We start from the raw sequence: 19,901 nt of genomic DNA, 5'->3' as shown, positions 1-19,901 counted from the left end.
ACAGATTTTAGGCTGTCAGAATCATTCCAGTTATTTCCCTTGTAAACTAGATTTGAATATTTGAAACTGAGCGTGCGACTTTCCTCTTTTACTGCCAACCTTCTGATGATGTTTTATTTGGAAATTTCAAAATGACGACGCTGTCAGGCCCTTTGTTCCCTTCTTTGACACCGCGGGCGGTAGACCCGTTGTGGTTTTCTCTTGACGGATCCAGCGACGACGAATCTGAACTTGCCAAACTGGAGGAAGAATACCAGACATGGGTATGTATGATGCAGACTCCAGTTTTCGTCTTCGATCATAACAAGTGAAACTCCAGTACACACGATGTAGTTTATTCCACAAACTTGATCAACAGAACTAAGTCATAAGATATGATCAGTTTTATTTGTATTCATACAACACAAGTCCTGTGCATTGAAGTATTCAAGTTTTCTTGTCCTAGATCATAGTAGATGATCTCTTCAGTTCGGAAGCTATTTTAAAATTATGTAAGACAAGTCGGAAGCTAGAGACCACATAATCTCCTTAGTATCAAACGGCTTCGGTGAAGAAAACGGTCCTCCCAACGTTATTGGATAGGAAAATGCTTATTTTTGAATCGTTGTCAGCGATCTTGTATGCGTTGGATTTGTATAATTTTCAGCTTTCCAGATAGTCTTTATATTTCTGCAGAGCTTTCGTGGCCTTATTTTGTACAACTAAGCCTTACTGGTCACCAGCGAAGTGACCAGAAGTGATCCTTTCACCAGTGTTTTAACATTGGGTGGCCATTTTGTTTTCAACACGAAAAGGGCTGTTGTGAAGAGAAGGTTGCTGCGCTTGTCGGTGCTCAGTGTTCATTGTGAAAAACGGATTTTTCAATGAATGGCCATCACTCTACCATGTTATAGCAACATCAGCTTAACTAATTCCATGGCAAACTCAAATAAATTGCCTTCTCACTCACAGGACCTAGTCCGAGGTTGTTTTGACATCAGGTCTGGCAAAATTTTTTTTCGGCCAAGGGTGGCCCCAAACCAACGTCAATCTAAAAACCTGATGCAGTCGCCACGGCAGTTTGTCACAATGTTTGAGACAAAAATTGCCAATCAGATTAATACATCTTTACAGCTTGAAGATTTATCACAAGCACAGGGTCAATTAATTATTTCGTTGGCCACGTAGGATCGAGATTGATTGGTCGTGCTTAAAAGCTACTTGCTGCACCGGCGGTCTTGATATATTTGAGCAGATAACAGCATCAGGCTTCTAACTGCAGCATGCTCTGATGTTGGTGTTGGGCCGTCCTTGGCAGAATCAAATTTTTGCCAAACCTAACGCCAGAGCAATCTTAGACAAGTAGAATCCAAACTTGCCCCCTGATTAAACATTTGTTGTGCCACTTCCTCAATGAAGTTTGTACATAAGCGATATAAAGTTATATAGTGGATGATTAATTGTCAGATTTCAGTTCATAATTGCTGAGCACAGCATAAGGTGGCTGGTCTTCTTGCAATTGTCTGCTTGCCCTAACTCACAATATCACTCTTGGGAGATCTCGAATTGTTTCTGAACTGTTTGTTTGGAGTGGTCAGCAACGTCTAACATTAAAAGGGGAAATGGTGTAAAATGTCTGATAGAGCTGAGTTTGAGTGCTATATGTGCAAGGCTAAAACAAGTACAACTGGGAATTTCTGTTTTCTGAGAGGTGGTAATAGAATCATTCTGACATTGAAGGACAGGAAGTTGAAATATCACCTTGATAGACAAGAACATAGCATATTTTCAGGCAACAACATTGAGTTCAAGTTTTTCATTTCAATTCATTAAGTTTTTTAAATGAAGGACATTGTAAAAGCAATTTACTTTATTCACTTCAACAGCTATTCATTTCTCATTATTTGAAAAATTTACCAGTTACACATTTACGGATTACACATCATGAATAATGAAATTCATTTAAGTATGTAAAAGACAAAATATGTAAAAAAAAAAATCATGGAAACACAGATTGGAAAGAAGGAATTAAATACTCTGAGGTGGATGTTTAGCTTTAAGCCTCACACAAATAAATAGACAGTGCACTAACCAGGACATCCTATAGATCTGTGAATATCTGGATGATGCACAACAAAACACTAATGTATTTATGGAAATGAACATGTATTAAGACTTCTTGTTTTCATTTCACTGCAGAAGCAGAGTATTGCAGAGAAGTATCAAAACATTGTTCCTATAGGAAAAGCAGCTTCAGAGGTAAGTACAATATTGTTATGTGCCAAACTGGATTTACTCATTGTTTTGATTGATTGCATACAACGAACCCGCAAATAAGTACTATGTGTGACTTGTGAAGTTTTTGTCCATGACTAAATTCCTCATTTTTGAGTGTTTTCTGTCTTAAAAAAGAATTAAGGTGTTTGGCATTTTGTATGGAAAGTACATGTAGGAAAATATCCAACTGGAGAAATGAAAATGCCAGCACCAAAAGTATACTTACGCCCAGTCAACCAGTAGAGCTCAAGTCTATCTTCCTTGTGCAAAATGTCAAGCGAAAGAATACCAAGATTTACCAATTTTGCTACACAAGGCCCTTCTACACTACTTGGTTTTAGTTTAATGTGCCTCATGTTGTGTTGTGGAGATTTTTATTTTATGTCTTCTTGTTTTAGTTGTATGATGAAGAAGATGATGATGATGAAGATGACGAGGCAGATGATGACGATGAAAGTGATACAAATGACGATGAGCTGGATACTGACATGATAGATGACAGAGATTCACCTGATGATGTAAGTTGCACTCACAGTGCAGATATTAGTGCTTGGATGTCCTTTTGGTTTACACATGGATCTTGATGTCTCATTTATTGATTCATTTGTTTGGTGTTTTACACCGTACTCAAGAATATCTCACTTATCCGACAGCGGCCAGCATTATGGTGGGTGGAAACCGGGCACAGCCCGGGGGAAACCCACAACCATCCTCAGGTTGTTGATGGACCTTCCCACGTACGGCCAAAGAGGAAGCCAGCATGAGCTGGACTTGAACTCACAGTGACCACATTGTTGAGACTCCTGGGTCATAATGCTGCGCTGGCGCGCTAACCAACTGAGCCACAGAGGCCCCCTGACGTCTCATACACAAAATACATAAAGATGACCTTTACTCAGAATGATGTAGAATGACATTTTTGTTACAAAAACTTTTTTTATGTGTAATCTTTCATAGAATTTGTCACCTTCTACATGTAGTTGGAGGTTCTTGTAGAACTTTGTGTGGTCTTATTGATATCTATTTGTGTTTTGTACAAAGTTGACATCATGGTAAAGAGTTTTAACCGTGTATCTATTCAGCGTACACATTCAGCTACATTTTAAAACCTTCCTATCTTAAATATCAATAATCATATTTGATAAGATCTTTACTTTCCTGGTAAAATGTGTTGGGGATATTGAGAATGTTTTCTATGTAATGCTATCCTCTACATTTATTTTTCTTAAAAAAATGACAGCTCTTAATTTAAAATGATTATGACTGTTCTGTTTGATTCTATTTACTAAATATGTAATTTTAATGGTATGTCTGACACCTTTTACATTCCAGGCAGAGATGGATGGAACAGATCTGGAATCTCCAGCATGGGGTCTATGAGGTGTGACAGAACTGTAATACATTTGCAAGTACCTGAGAACAGATTTGTGCACACTCAAGGGGGACAATACGATCATTTTCTTTGGCATACCGGCTGTGGGAGAAAGGGAGATAATTCTGCATGGCTGTAGCATTCAGTCTCTCCCAGGACTTCAGCTTTTATATCAGATGCATTAGCTGTTTATGTGGCACAGAGGTGCATAGCTTCAAAAACAAATGTTGCATTTAAGGACTGGAAGTAATGTATGTATGTTCGAGTATGAAAGGAAATATTTCAATCAGTGATTTACTTAGAAGTTGAAAGTTTTCTCTTCATAAATACTTGGCTACATTGTGTTCTTATCTTCACCAAACTGCTATCATTGCAGGTTAGCGTTAAGCTTTAGATAGCACATTTCAGGTCACGTTTGTATCCAGCTCTTGTAGTCACTGCTGCATCTTTAGGTCAGGTAAGGTACCTGGCAAAGTTAAATGGTACGGGCACTCATTTTGCCTCAACCCATAAACCTGACTGCCAGTCATAAAAGTGAAAATTGGGTGTTTCACGTCAATCAAATAAATATTATTTATTGTAGAAATTTTTTCAATAAAACGTTCAGATGTAAACATTGTAATAGATTTAGATCTGATTTACTTGTTCTGTGAGTGTCCAGAGAATATCTTGTGATGTCATGACACTGGGTAATGTCAGAAATACACCAATTACACAGTTTGCAGTACTCAAATTCCTCAACCTTTTGGCATGTGAAAGAACAACTTTCGGAGCAATTTATGTGCAGGTTTACTTCGATTTTGGAGACAAAATTACATTGGTTGGGCTGGCCGATTTCAGGGCTTCGTAAAAAGTAATTTTACAGTCTACACAGAATAATGTCTTCAGAATACCCAAATTCAACCTTTCCAACCACCTGTACAATCAATATTTTGAAACTGTCTAAGTGAACGATGGGGTGTAGAGAACTACTTTGAACAATTTTATGAAGAAATCATTTTATTGTCATTTTCGTAATAATTGTATGCATAAATGTCATAACAAAAAATGCTTTAGAGGACTGAAGATTTACAATGTGCTTGAGTAAACACCTTAGAGACATGCGAAAAGGTGGAAAAATTACAGTAATGAAGTAATGACTTAAAGTACATGTATGGTAAATGATATGATAAGTGGTAAAAGTTTGCCTAAAAATTCATTATGTCATGAAAAAATAAGAAAAGTTTTATAGGCGAAGGAAACCTGAGGACCCAGCATAAACCACAGACCATTGGCAAGTTTCTGACAAACTTTCTCACATGTGGCCTGCAGATATGCGGTCAGCATTGCTGGAAGACACATGGTCTTCAGCGAATGTTAGACTGCGCAAATGGTCATATGAGCATGGTTGAATGCCTATTGTCACTGAGGCAGGACTGAAAGAGGAGGAGTCTACAAATTCTCTGTCAAAGGCTGATTATGAGTGAGTGCTTAGTGTTTAACATCGTACTTAACAATTTTTTAGTCATATGACGATAAAGGAATCCTTAGAGTGCATATAAAGTGCCTCCTTGTTGTAGGACAGATTTCCATCGCTCTTTTATCTAGTGCTGCTTCACTGAGATGCCTTACCGAAGGCAAGAAAGGCGCCCCACCCGAGCCATTATTCTGATACGGTTCAACCAGTGGTTGCACTATCCCCTTCATGCTGAACGCCAAGTGAGGAAGTTACAACTTCCTCTTTTAAAGTCTTAGGTGTGACCCAGGACCCAGGATTGACCCTAGATCTACTGCTCCTGAAGTGGACTATGGTGTGCACCGCTCTGCCAACTGTGTTATCAGGGCCTGTGGCTGAATTTGAAGCAGCACCTAGTGTGTGCTAGCGATTGAAAATTAATTGCCTGTAACCATTAGACCACTGCTTGCTCCCCTCATCAGCCTCAAAACATCCACAATAATGAACATGGAATGAAATCAAAAAGATTTTCTATCGATAGCTTCTCTAGGATTTGTATTCTATTTACTTCAAAAATCAAATTTGTTTATAATTACACGTTCAAGATAAAACGTCACTTAACCCACAACAGTATCACAGATATGTGAGAATATTTTTGGTGTGTGTATGTATGTCCTTGTCAAGTAAATCTGTCAAACTATAAGTGAACAGTTTCAAGATCCAAGGCAGCTTTACTTTATTTATGTACATAAACGGTGATTCATGCTGCAGACACGCAAATACAGTTTGAGTTCTACCTTAGCTCACAGTTCTTGAATATTTTGCAAGTGTTTGGCTTTGTTCACATCTGTTATATATATATATATTGGTTGACAAACTGCAGACATCTGGAATAGCCATAGGCTGCCACTGGATCCTCCTCTATGTAAGTGGCTTCAATAGTCCTTCTGCTTGCCTTTCTACGAACCTTTCCACAGAATGCTGGCCAGGTGCCGGGAAAGAGCCCTTTAAGAGCAGTTATAAAAATGAAACAATTCCAAGTACTGGCGTTGAACACCAATAAAATAGATAAGACTTATATTTATATAGGTACAACATAAGTAACCATTTCCAAAATTGTCAGTCAGACGTCTGATGAACCTGTACAACTGTCACACAAACAAACAATACTTCTATGGTCATGCTATATAGCTACTATAAACTTCTCAGAAAGTAAATAATGCCATATTATGGTACCAGTAAGTTTTACCTTTTTCCGCAGTGACCAGAGCTAGTTGGGCTATATTACAATAAATGACCTAAAATTTGTCTAACTATTATTTTACCCGATTTTCTATTGATCGCAAAAAAAAGTTGTTTGAGGTTTGTTAAGAAAGTACATGTATATACTGAAAAGAATATGCAGCCTAATTTTTCTGTACGAAAAGCCATACTTTATGATGGATGATATGATATTTGTTTTATGGGATGACTGAAATGTTTTTCAATGCTCGAGGAAGGTATAACAATAACGGAAAAATCACCTTATTTGTGGGAGTTGCGGATGGCTATTTTCATATTAAAGACACATTTATGTGCTCAACAAGCCTTGAAATATAGGGAAATCAGGAAAATCAGTTGGGTCGGACAAAAATAAATGTGGATTTTCAATTTTATTACAGTTTTGGAATTTTTTTTTTTTTGTGTCGGCTTGTTTTTGTAAGACACAAAATAAAATTGGAATTGCCTTATTTTGTGCTAAAAAGCACTATTTTGGGTCAAATACTGTAAATCATGATGCATATGGGTATTAAAATATTCCTTTTTTTCTTTTGTACTGGCCATTGGATTTACTATAAGCAGCCTATTAGTAATTCATCTACGGAGATGATGTGATAGGTCAAATATCTGCCCACCTCAGGGAGCGCTCTAATCACCCAGTAAACCCGAGGCACCTGAAACTACATGTATACATGTATACATACTCCTAACGTTGACCAATGGCAGTTACTGTAAGTTAAATACACCAAAGTGTTCATCTTGATTAGGCCTACCTGATGAATAGCTGACTTACAGGTAACCCCAAGGGCATTGTTGATGTCACTAAAATTTGCATTAACCCTAGACCTTGCGGATGTATTGATCAACCTAAGTCTGTGGCAATGTTAATGGAAAGCTATCATTAGAAAAGCGGGTTAAGATATATATATATATATATATATATATATACACAGTTGATTTTCATTTGTTATGCATGAGAATGAGGCTGTAATTAAAGACTAATATAATTTTTGTTACACTTTACGACTGCAGCTTAGTCCCAAAGGAAATCTTTTGTTGCCCTTGAGGGATGAGACAGATGTCCACTCAGTTTTACCCAGATTCTTTTTTTGGACATGTGTTTTAATATATGCCATGGACAAATGAAATGATATGCGTCTTAATTTATTTATCTGGTTGTTGCTTGTTCAGTACCACACTCAAGAATATTTCACGACGCTCAGTTGTATGAGTGGAAGAAATCGGAGCGAAAGGGACAAACCAGCAATTTTGCTGACAAACTTTCCTAAATATGACCTACAGATACGCCTATCATACTGATGGAACATACGTTTTCTCCACAAGGTATTAGATTGCACAAATGGTCACACAAGCTTCTTATTGTCACCAATTCTTACAGGCAGACAGAGCGAGGGAGTCTAAAAATTAGAACATGAATAAAAGTTTCATTCATTTCTCACTACAGCAATTAACATCACAACCCAATGCTATAGCAACAGAAAACCCAGTTACCAGCTAATAACATAATGCCAGAAAGCTAAATAATCACACTCGGCAATATCACAGTTCAATGCTAGCAACATTACAGAAGAAAACTCTTTGTTATTATTTATTTGATTGGTGTTTATAATACCCCAATGTTATACTTTAATGCTTGTACATGTAAGATTCCCATATAAAACGCAGTTATCGCCGCAATGCCATTGTTCAATGCTAACAACAACATAACAAAAAACTAGTAATTACAGCAATATCACAGTTCAAAGTTAGCAACATTACAGAAGAAAACTCTTGTTACTATTTATTTATTTATTTGATTGGTGTTTATAATACCCCAATGTTATACTTTAATGCTAGTACATGTAAGATTCCCATATAAAACGTAGTTATCGCTGCAATGCCATTGTTCAATGCTAACAACAACATAACAAAAAACTAGCAATTACAGCAATATCACAGTTCAAAGTTAGCAACAATCACATTAACAGAAAACTGAGTTATCACAGCCATATTACAGCTTAAAGTTCAATGGTAATAACACAACAGAAAACTGGTAATTACAGCAACATCACTGTTCAATGCTATCAACACAACAGATACCTCACAATTTTACAACATCACTGTATTAGTGCTCTGAAATGGAGTTCTGGGAGTGATTTAATTTTAGCAAATTTGATAATAATGGTCCTTCATAATGTTATTTAATGTTTTCCACTAGAAATATAATTCCTGAATTACTATGCAACTGTGCGACATTTTCAGACAATTAACAAGTACTAGTTGCTTTATTTATTACACTTCATGGCATACTCTTGAATTTATACAATGGTGGCCATTTTTATTGGGGGGAGGAAATACATAGCACCCAGCGTAAACCACCACGCTTTGGCAAGTTAGTAATGAACTCTCCCATGTGTGATACATGTACATAAGCCTGCACACAATATGGGTCAATTAGACATACTAGTGGTCCATAACAGAATTGAGACTGCCCAAATACATGTCACATCAGGAGCGCCATCCACCACTTCATGTTGGGGAGCCTCATGAGTAATGGAAGAGATAAAATCCACAAGTTCCCTGCTAAAGCACCTGTTTTCAAGGGTCACATTATTAACTTGTTTATTGGATGATGGTGTAAAGTCATTCAAGCAGTTTTCACTTTTATGAGGTATTATGGGTAGAGGAGATTGGAGTGGCCAAGCACAAACCACCAACATTTGGCAAGTTACTGATGAACTTTCCAACACTTGATGTTCATACATACAGACCATATTGGTGGAAGACAATTAGTCTTCAACGCACATGAGACTGCAAACGGCCTCCCCAGCACTGTTGAAAGGTTAGTCACCACTGCGCTACCAGCAATGAGACCGGGGAAGTCTACAAATTCCCTGTCCAAGACTGGTTTGGAGCTTGCACCTCTCATGTCTCAGCAATTTAAAGGCAAGTACCAATTCTCACATAATCTGTCAGATATTATCCATGTAGCTCTCATTTAGTATATCAAGTTTCGTAATTTCTGGACAACGTGTTAGGGAAGTCAAGGTCTCATCCCACAGTTGTCGTTGTAATACTAGAGAGTAGGAGACTGCCGAGGATGGTGTTGGTGAGCAGTTATCCAGGTACAGTCCTCCCTTTCCCTCCAGGTCAGTGCTCAGGGCACTGTACAACACTGTAGCTGCTCCCTGGGCTGGGCTCTGAGGACAGGTGAAATTAGACTGTGTACATATATTATGGCAAGAGAACCAACTGGCTAGATTAAACAAGAGTTATGGAAGAAGAAATAAAACTTCACCATATATTATCTACAGAGCTTAAATTTCTTCTAAATTTTTACAAACTAGGCCGGCATACCTAACAAGGAAAATGTGTGTATTTATTAATTTGATTGGTTTTTTACGTCATACTCAAGAACATTTCACTTTATATGCACATTTAAAACACACTTATGTGTACCGGTATCCCATTTGTTAGTGTATATACCTGTGTATAGCAGTTTTGCTTTGAGTCACAACACTACCTACCTTAAACAGCAAAACTGCCAAAAGTTTCATGATCCACTTTATTGACCAATGTAGATTGTCATATAGGGCTGTGTTAACAACCCCAGGATGCAAAGCATTCACTGTCACTCTGCAGTTGTCTGCTCTTAGCTTCCTCTCTAACAGGTAGGTGGACATGAGAATGGCTAGCTTAGAATTTGCATATGCTTCATGGGAGCTGAAGCTGTAGGGTTTACTGCAAATTAAAAGTATGTAACACTTTTAAAAACAACAAGGCATTCAGGGAATCCTGAATGAGCAGTTAGTAAAAAGCTGCTAAATGTATAAGTGCTAGTAGTACATGTACATCAAGACATCCATTGTCCATTGACACCATATGTTTATTTATTTGTTTACTTCATTGGTGTTTTACGCCGCACTCAAGAATATTTAACACCATATGTATATGCATACTATTCTTAAAACATGGGACCTAAACATAATATCTTAAACTCTGCCTCCTACATAAAAGTCACATATATCTTTTACAGACCTAAGCAGCTACAGCCATTTTTTTCCTGATGTGAATGGTAACTTGATAAATGAATGATGTGAATGGTAACTTGATAAATGAATTTGGAATTCTTACGATTCAATGGTGAAACATAAAAAAAGGTTAAAAATAAAAGCCTAACCTTTCCACCTCTATATGTTATCATTAACACCTCCCTGACTTAAAAGTAGTTGTCAAATCAACAAGGGTCTCTGCTGGCATACCCACAACATAATTTACAACATATGTGTTGTCTCGCCATGTATTATCCCACACTTTCACAAGAAAATGAAAAAATATAAAAGCAAATAAAAAGCTGCAATTATAAAAGCTGTGTAAGTGTTTACCTATCAAACCAGGTGTGTATGTAGGTGTCAGCCACCAGGTGAGTTGATGAGGTAACATTGATGATACGGGCACAGGTCGCAGGTGAACCAGATTTTTGTAGGGTATCTAATAATAGGAATGTCAGAAGGCCGTGGCCAAGGTAGTTCACTCCCATGTGTTGTTCATAACCCTCTTCTGTCAAGCTGTAGGGTGTCAACATCACACCAGCTGCAAACAAGGCGAAAACATGTCAGATTTGATTTTTTTATTTATTTGATTGGTGTTTAACACAGTACTCAAGAATATTTCACTTATACGATAAGTGGCCAGCATTATGGTGGGAGGAAACCAGGCAGAGCCTGGGGGAAACCCATGATCATCCACGGGTTTTGGCAGACGTTCCCACATACAGCCAGAGAGGAAGCTAGCATGAGCTGGACCACTCTGGTGGGAGACTCCTGGGTCAATGCGCTATGATTTCAGTTTTACACCTATTATACAGAGACTATAAAATACTAGTGAGACAACAAGACGAAAAAAAAATACATGTACACCATATATGTACCAATATAAAAATATTGAACTTTCTGACGTGGAGAACAGTAAAAGAAAAAACATGAAAAGCTTCTCAATTTTCTATATCTACAGGTTTGAATTTTCATTTTCATCAGAGATACAAAGGGGTAGCAGTGTACAGTCATGATTATATACAGAATGAAACTTCAGAGCTACACAGCATGATGTACAAAACTCAAAAGGTTTTCATGTGTATTATCCATGCTATATTAGTTTGCACTCATAATTAGATGAGGGTTGAATTCCAAGGCAGGTCATACAGAAGGCTTTGAAATTAGCAAAACTGACACTTCATCAAGCTCTGGTCCACCCAAGGTCAGTATACTATAACTGTGTCATCTCTGGTGTACAAAATGGTGTTCCAGTGATGTAGCACTCCGACTGTTTAAATATGTCTGTACTGACACCCGTTCTGTTCTGATATTATTGAAATAATTGTGATGGTTGACAGATGTATTGTGTGGGACCCTCCAGGATTTGAACTCAGGTCTTCATAGTTGAAATCCAGAGCTAAAGGGAAATTCCCACTTAAGGTAATATTTGTGTTATAAATGGAAAACTGCTCCCGTTACACTTTTCCTTACTTATATCGTCCTCTGTCTCAGACACAACCCGTTCACTGGCCCAAAGCCCCAAACTTCTTTGAACCTCTGTGGTCAGGGCACCAGTGTAATGTATAAAAGATTATCTCTGTGTCCAAAATCTAGCACTCTACCAACTGAGCTTATGGGAAATTCCTGCTATAACTGTTTATACTAGCTATAAGTAATGGTAAAAGCTATTACTGTTTCATAATAATAAGCAGCTTTTAATGACATCTTATAGTCTAGTGTCCTGTGTCAAACACTGAATCCAATGAATATAAAGTATAAGTTATGAAGTACAACTAGGATACCATAACACACAATCTGCAATGATTTGGTGAGAAAAGGAATACCTACCATTGTTTATCAGTATGTCCAGCTGGCTATAGCTGTTGGTAAACTTTTTCACAAAGCCTTGGATGGATCCAAATGAAGCCAAGTTTAACACCATGTACTCCACTATTAATAATAAACAAAATAAAGACGTCTGACTCGCACTGTGTTTTTTGGAATACATGTATATATGGGTTATATAATGAGTACCATTAGCTTCATGTCTGGCTGTAAGTGGGAAGGTCTGGCAGCAAGTTGCGGATGGTCATGGGTTTTCTCTGGGCTCTGTCCAGTATCTTCAGACCATAATGTTGGCCGTTGTGGTATAAGTGAAATATTCTTGAGTATGGTGTAAAACACCAATGAAAGAATCAAATTTTAGCTTCAATGAATCCTTTCAGTAATAGTCATGTTTAGTAAATATGCAATTTATAGAATTTAAAAATTTTGCACCTCTAACAAAATGCCTTTTAATTTTTGACGGATTCCTTCTCTGGCATGTCTGGGAGCAGAAGGAAAAAGAAATTTGATATTGTAAGTGAAGCAGTTTCGTAGATATGGTGGCAACATCAAAAAGTTTGTGTGCAAACAGATGGGCAAAGCCGCTCAATAATACGATCCATCTCATTATCGAAGGGCACACTGTAAGTACTTACAGGGTACTTTACTAGTGCTAAAATGTGATAAAAGTGATGGTCCTTTTACACTGGATTAACTAGATAATGTGATTTCTAACAAAATCATAGTTTTGTTCATAGACAAAATTATTGTTTTAGTAGAGCTATACCTATAGAACTGGTATCAAAATTGACCCAACAGCGAGAGAGACTTCTGGTCCTTGAACTAAATATAGATAGGCAGGTCAGTCTAACCTAATCTTAACATACTGTCGTTAAAATCAGGCAAATTAAACATAAATATTACAGTCATTTTTCTGCTTGGAAGAAGATGAGGCACATATTTAATAGAAACACTAAAATCAAAAGGAAATGAGACACACATACAGTTTGAAAAAATTCTCACGAGTGGATCGAGGAGCCTGTAGCATCATAATGAGATAAAATCTGATTTACTTATTTATTTATCTGTTTATTTGATTGATACTCAATAATATTTCACGCCCAGCATTATAGCGGGAGGAAACCCGCCAGAGCCCGCGGAAAACCCACGACCATACACAGTGTGTTGGCAGACTTTCCCATGGACCAACAGGAAGCCAGCATGAGCGGGACTTAATTCCCAGTGACAACGCTGGTGAGAATCGGGGTCATCACATAACTGGATACAGCCAACAGCTTAAAGAGTCTAAATCTAGACAGAGTCAAACAAAACAGGCAGTACCCTAATTCCTCAACCCTTTTGATATTGGAGACAAAAATACCTTGGTCGGATTGGTTGCACAAAAAGTACAAAATTATCAGTTTACGCAGAATAATGCCTTCAGAATATGTTTGAAAAATCACCTTGTAAACGTGTAAAGGTTGAAGAATTACAGTATTACAGTTTTAATAATGCTGACAGGCATTCTGTGGATAGTCATGGGTTTCCCCCGGGCTCTGTCCGGTTCCCTCCCACCATAATGCTGGTCGCCGTCGTATAAGTGAAATATCCTTGAGTACGGCGTAAAACACCAGTCAAATAAATCAATAAATAAATAATGCTGACAGTCCCAAATTGCATTACAGACACATTCCCTGCACATGATTACATGTGTTGTACATGTACAGCACTGAATCCTAGCCTACAGTAAGGTCTACAACAAGAAGCTCTGTAAGTCTGTTCGTACATTGGTTGGTTTGTCATTAAGTCAAAGTTTTGATCTCCCATCTTTTAACTTTTAACACAAGCCATAAAATGATTTATCTAGAAAAAAATTGAAGATTCTAATCCGAAACTGTAGTTATATATTTATTTATCTGATGGGTGTTTTACACTGTACTCAAGAATATTTCACTTATACGGCGATGGCCAGCATTATAGTCGGTGTAACCAGGAGGAGACTGGGGGAAACCCATGACCATGTCTGCTGACAGACATTCCAACATTCAGTCTAAACATTAAGGGTGACATTCATACAAATTAAACTCTTTATTAGTACACCATCATATTTTTTACTCCATTTACAATTTTAAATAAAACTTGATTAGTTTGGATGACAACATCTGCATTTTGCAGGACATCACAGCTAGCTCACCTCTTGCCTCTGGATTCTGCTGATTGATACATGCCACAGTCTGCTCCATCATGTCAATATCCTTTGATGCTGAAACAGTGAAGAGTTATATAACTAAGAACAAATCACACTGACTTGCCAACCTGCGGATAGCCACGGGTTTTCCCCGGGTTTTGCCCAGATTCCTCTGACCATAATGTTGCCCGCAGTTGTATAACTGAAATATTCTTGAGTACGGCGTTAAACACCAATCAAATAAAGTAAAGTAACGCCGACAAAGAAGTAAATTACTGACATCCTTACCGGCCATAATAAAATAAATGGAACTGAACTGTAATGTAGACATGTGATCAAAGAGTTTGTCTCTACTACATGTACATGGAAGTCAATTACAAACTATATTTCAGGCTTTAAACCGGCAATCTTAATTTGCACTTCCTCATTCAGACACTAAGCACAGGGAGAATGGCACTGGTCAGCCAATTGAAGCTTCAAGCCTGAATCAAACAAGTCCAACATGCACTTGTGTTTCTCCCTTGTTTACAACACTCATTACAACTTACTTACAGGTAATACTTACCAATTACAACAGTGGCTTTCCTGCTGGCTAGCGCAATGGTCACTTCTTTCCCTATACCAGTGGCGCCCCCTGTGACAATGACCACTCGACCTGTTAGGTCTGCTGGCAAGCCTGGGTACAGAGAGGAGATTGAATTATTTATTTATTTTATTTATTTGCTAAAATACTGTCAACAGGAGTGTCTGGGTTAAATAATTAATTGCAAAGTTACTGACAACTTTTCCCATTGGTGGCCGTGCTGTGCAAAGATTCTAGTCTGCTTGTATGTAGAAATATACATTATCTGACGTATATCTGTTATGTTAGTCCCAGGCTATGCACATTGGCATCAAAGAATGTATCAGTTAAACAGGGACGGCATGAAATAGAGACAGGCATCTTCCCAACAGACAGCCATTAGCCTTCATCTAAAATGGAAAAGAAATTAAACCTTGGCAATAAATATTACTTTACTAAATATAACCATTTTGATGGTTACCTATACCTCACCATTATGAAAGTTTTACATAAATATGACCATAAATAATTCTAACTTGGATGCATCGAGGAAAGACACACAGCCCTGATGTAGCTCATTTACTGTGTTAGCAGGTTAACTATGGCACTGGACTGGATGGGAGACAGTCATTTATGAGCTGGTATCAAATGTTACAGGTAAGTCGACTGGTCCCAGCTGCAAGATGGTGACATTCTTCTAAATCAACAGTGAATCAATATGTCTGACCTTTAGAAAAAGTGTATTTCTGAAGTTACACGCAAAGATCTGTAATGTATCTTAGTCAAACATTATTTAAATATGGTTGTTGCCAGTGCAACTAATACCTAACTCCAAGCATACTCATTTCCACAGCCCTTGCTGGAAAGGTTATATGTTGTAGCCATGTGTTTTTCTGGTGTGCCACTGTTTTTTTTCTCCTCACCACTATTATAAATAAACCTAACTGGGATCTTAAATGTGAAATATTCTGTGGTGCGACATAAATCATTAATCAAAAACCACCAAACAAAAAAACCCAAAACAAACAAGCAAAACAAAATAATTCCTGCAAATCCAATCCTGGCACAGTTTTACATGCAGTGGTGGGAGTACGACCTATTTACTTACTCATTTATTCAAATTATCATTTCACTTGTTCATCTGTTTAAAGTATGGTTCACTCACTCACTGAAGTATTTCTTCACTTGCTAATCTGTTCAAACTATCTGTTCACTCACTCATTTTTTTATAAATACCCTACTTCTCCAACCTTCTCAACCACCTACTGTGACCTACACTTTGAAGCATTCCGAGAAAACTATGGGCTATAAGAGAAATCATCTGCTAGACGTGCTGTTTATGAAGTTTGCATCTTTATTGACATATGAACAAATCATTTTGGTGTCATTTTCATAATAATTATATGCATAAATTCCACTGAAAAAAGTACTTCAGAGGTCAAAAAGGTTGAAGATCAATCTCTTCACTGGCTCTGATCTCCAGATCACTTGTTCATTGATCAATAGGGCATGTATATGAATTTACTATTTTTTCCCTCATTTTTACAGTTCTGTACTAACAGAAAGATTGAAATGTTTGTTTATGAAAGGTAGGGAAGAAATGTTACTCTAAAAATGTCACTTTAGGCACCAAAAGTGATACATTGTAGCCGTTATTTGCTTCAAAAAGTGCATTTTAATCTCTCCCCACAAAAACTTCTGTCCACTCTCATGCAAGTCAACAATCATACATTAAGACAGTTTTAAGGATAACTGTACTAATCTACTGGGGGCCATTGTTTGTTCTCTCGTTGATGGCATCTACAGCTCTCACATATGGTAAACCCTTTATCAACAGTCTACTATAGTCATATGCATCAATCCACTTCAGCTGGGTTTAGCTGTGGTTTTATTACTTGCCTTACCCAACCCCCTCTGTAATGCTAGTCACATACATTAATGTATTATGAGAAAAACTTTTGATTGTGGCATAAAGAACTCAATAAAATAAATTAATCAATTAATGATTAACATTATGTATAAATGCTAACTGATGAAGACACAGCTTCCAACCAATAAAATTTTCTGACAAAATTTGCATTACTGGGCTTATAGCTTTGATAATCTTTACAAGATTAATATGGGTATTTAATTATTAATACACTGATTTTTAACCGGGCAGAGTCTGGGGGGAAACCCACGACCACTTGCAGGTTGCTGGCAGACCTTCCCACGTAATATGTGTATTGTAACTGTATATGTGCAAGACAATGTTGCACTATACTCCAACTGGCATGTACAGCTCCTTCAGGCTTGTTTTCTACTTATTTCAGATGTAATACAGATGTGTGTCTATGTACCTTGTACAAATCTATAATCAGCTATTTCAACAACAAGTAACCTCAGTGTTAATGACAGTTAAATAAGGCAAATGTGGGCCCGAATTGCTTTATGATCAGTGACTACACACTGCTAACTGATGAAGACAAAAAACAGGTCACGTAGTAAACCGATTTACTAGTCTTTGGACGCGGAAGATGCGGTAGTCTCAGTTTAAAGACAAAGTAATCATGGTTAAGGAAAAGTACCCGATAAGGCTGTAAATGGCAAGAGGCCATTTTTTGGGGAAGTAGATAATGGCTGCTATGCTGGTCGCCACGGCGACACATGAGACTGACCTGCCGTCATTACCCGTGGGCCAGTGGCTGGAGATTAATTGACTCTTGGTTAGGGTATTTGTCTGTCACCTGTGTGGTTTTACAGCCCTGTGGGTGCCAACTCTCTGCCCCAATAATGACACATGGGAGGCCCCGGGAGCAAATCTCCATCACTAACCGACACACAATCACCACATCCAGTCTAAAACAACTTGTCTTTATTTCCACAATTCAGTTTAATTTTACTCCTGGCCTGGGAGCATAGACCAAGGAGAATACATGTCCACCCACGAGTCTCTCAAGGCACTTCTGACCTTCATATTCCACGTACAACCATAAAATGAGATTTTCATAACATCAACAAAAGCAAAAAAACACAAAGGCTAGCTTCCATCACGGAAAATAAAGACTAAAGTATGGTGCTAATAACCCTTACCCTAATAAGGTGTACTGGGGGTATACTTTAGGTACATCTGAGGTGTAACACTGAAGTGTTGCTAGATTTATTGTTCAAAATCATGATCGTCAAATTCATCCAAAGAAAAAAATTAATTAATGGTCCCTTAACTAATTGAAAACATTAAAGCCTCTTACTTCTCCTAAAAGACTAAAAGTCAAGGTCAGGTATTAACAACTGTAGATTTGCTGCAACATTCTAGCAAAAGTTGATGTCATATCTTATATTCAATGCAGACACCTCTTTAAATGAATTAACTATTAAAAGATGTGATTTTTAAATATTACTGTTCAGCCCATGCTGAAAATTATGATTTGTCAAAAATTTTACTGACTGACAGACAGTCAAAGAGACAGAGTGACTTGTAGTGCTGCTTGCCACACATCTAAAAATGTTAATCGCATCCCGTATTCATTCATTTCCAATGCAGTCACTGAGGAAATGGTTTAACATACAACATCATGGGAACATCCATATTCTAACCGGCCCCAAAGGCTCAGTTGGTAGAGCATTCCCTTTGGGGGTGGTAGATCCAGGATCCAACCTGAGCCAGGCCACACCTAAGTCCTTAACAGAGTAAGATGTAGCTTCCTCCATTGGTTTTCAGCATGAAGGGGATAGTGCAACAACTGGTTGACCCACATCAGTATATGGGCTTGGGTGGGGCGGCTTATTTGCCTTCGGTAAGTCCTCTCAGTGAAGCAGCACGAGCTAAAAGAGAGGAGGAAATCCATCCTGGAACGTCAAACTGTTGTCATATAACTGAAAAATTGTTAAGTACAATGTTAAACCCTAGGCACTCACTAACACTGCATATTCAAACCTTGGGGTGACTGACCCACAAAACAGGCCTAAATCCCCTCCTCAGTGTTACAAAAGTGTAACAGTTACATACAAGTGTTAAATGTCTTCTTGTAAACTCAAACATTTAATTTGCTGCTTTTTTTATAAACTTTTCCATCATGACTAAAAATATGCATTTTAAACTTTTCAAGATGCAGGTGGTGTGGTGCCCCATAAATCACAATCGCGTTCATATTAATATAAATATTAACGTTCAGTGTCAAAAACATCTGTGTCTCTTCAGAAAAAAGTTACGCATTTGATCATAGTTTCAAATACACATGATATACATGTTGATGCTTCTATCACCAAAGGGCACAATTTATTTACATACATGATCTGCAGTACCAAAACACGAATGTCAGACACACATCTACATATGGACAGAAATAACTCATATGGTAACAAACATAGGGAACACTGAATTGCTACAGTATCGTAACACCACGCAATTTATTGCTACGAAAGAAGAATTAATCAGCTGCTTTGCAAACCGAGAACTCATTCAGATGAGAGCAGATTGTCGAATTCAATTTGTCCAGTAACTTAGGACGACTTCAGGTCACCTCTGATGTGTACAGCCACGCCACTCTATAATTTATACCTGTGTTCAGGACAAAGGGCATGGCATGTACTACTCCCATCACTAAATCGGCCAATCGGTTCTTACCAGAGTGGATGATAAAATAACTATCACAGTTACACATCTTTTAACCCGGATTCAGATAATTACAGTCACCCTACCCAAACAAATCTGTGTGGCGTGAAGACCCAATCTGGCCACAGAGAGACGAACAAGACAAATCCCTACTGAACTGTGACCTCAGAGATGAATTACCCCTGAAGCAATTCCTGAATGATGCCCACATCCTTAACAAGATGAATGTCAAATGAAGCGAGAGTTCCAAGCACCAGTTAAAAAAAATCTTTTAATTACCTAGGTGTAAAAATGATTTACCTACCTGACCTTATACTCAGAAGCTACATGTACAGTAAATTTCTACGTTATACTGCAACACATTATAATATAAATG

The 19,901-nt window shown here is 37.7% G+C and overlaps 2 protein-coding genes across 2 annotated transcripts; one reads left to right on the top strand and one right to left on the bottom strand.

The window, feature by feature from the left end:
* Positions 1 to 52: 52 nt before the first annotated feature.
* Positions 53 to 4,232, top strand: LOC135473816 (anaphase-promoting complex subunit 15-like). Its single transcript, XM_064753724.1, has 4 exons — positions 53 to 263; positions 2,179 to 2,238; positions 2,655 to 2,774; positions 3,589 to 4,232. The coding sequence occupies exons 1-4, from the start codon at positions 132 to 134 to the stop codon at positions 3,634 to 3,636; spliced, it is 360 nt and encodes a 119-aa protein (XP_064609794.1). The 5' UTR covers positions 53 to 131; the 3' UTR covers positions 3,637 to 4,232.
* Positions 4,233 to 10,000: 5,768 nt separating this feature from the next.
* Positions 10,001 to 17,598, bottom strand: LOC135473484 (dehydrogenase/reductase SDR family member on chromosome X-like; the record flags this gene model as incomplete). The annotated part of the gene is made up of 6 exons (XM_064753335.1): positions 17,589 to 17,598; positions 14,935 to 15,045; positions 14,376 to 14,444; positions 12,206 to 12,307; positions 10,709 to 10,916; positions 10,001 to 10,064 (listed from the first exon to the last, which is right to left on the bottom strand). Coding segments are annotated over exons 1-6 (564 nt in total), but the record flags the coding sequence as incomplete, so codon positions are not given.
* Positions 17,599 to 19,901: the final 2,303 nt, after the last annotated feature.

The sequence above is a fragment of the Liolophura sinensis genome, chromosome 8, assembly GCF_032854445.1.
Source record: "Liolophura sinensis isolate JHLJ2023 chromosome 8, CUHK_Ljap_v2, whole genome shotgun sequence".
Lineage (NCBI taxonomy): Eukaryota > Metazoa > Mollusca > Polyplacophora > Chitonida > Chitonidae > Liolophura > Liolophura sinensis.
Note: the sequence above shows the minus strand (reverse complement) of the source record. Positions and strands in the feature narration are given on the sequence as shown.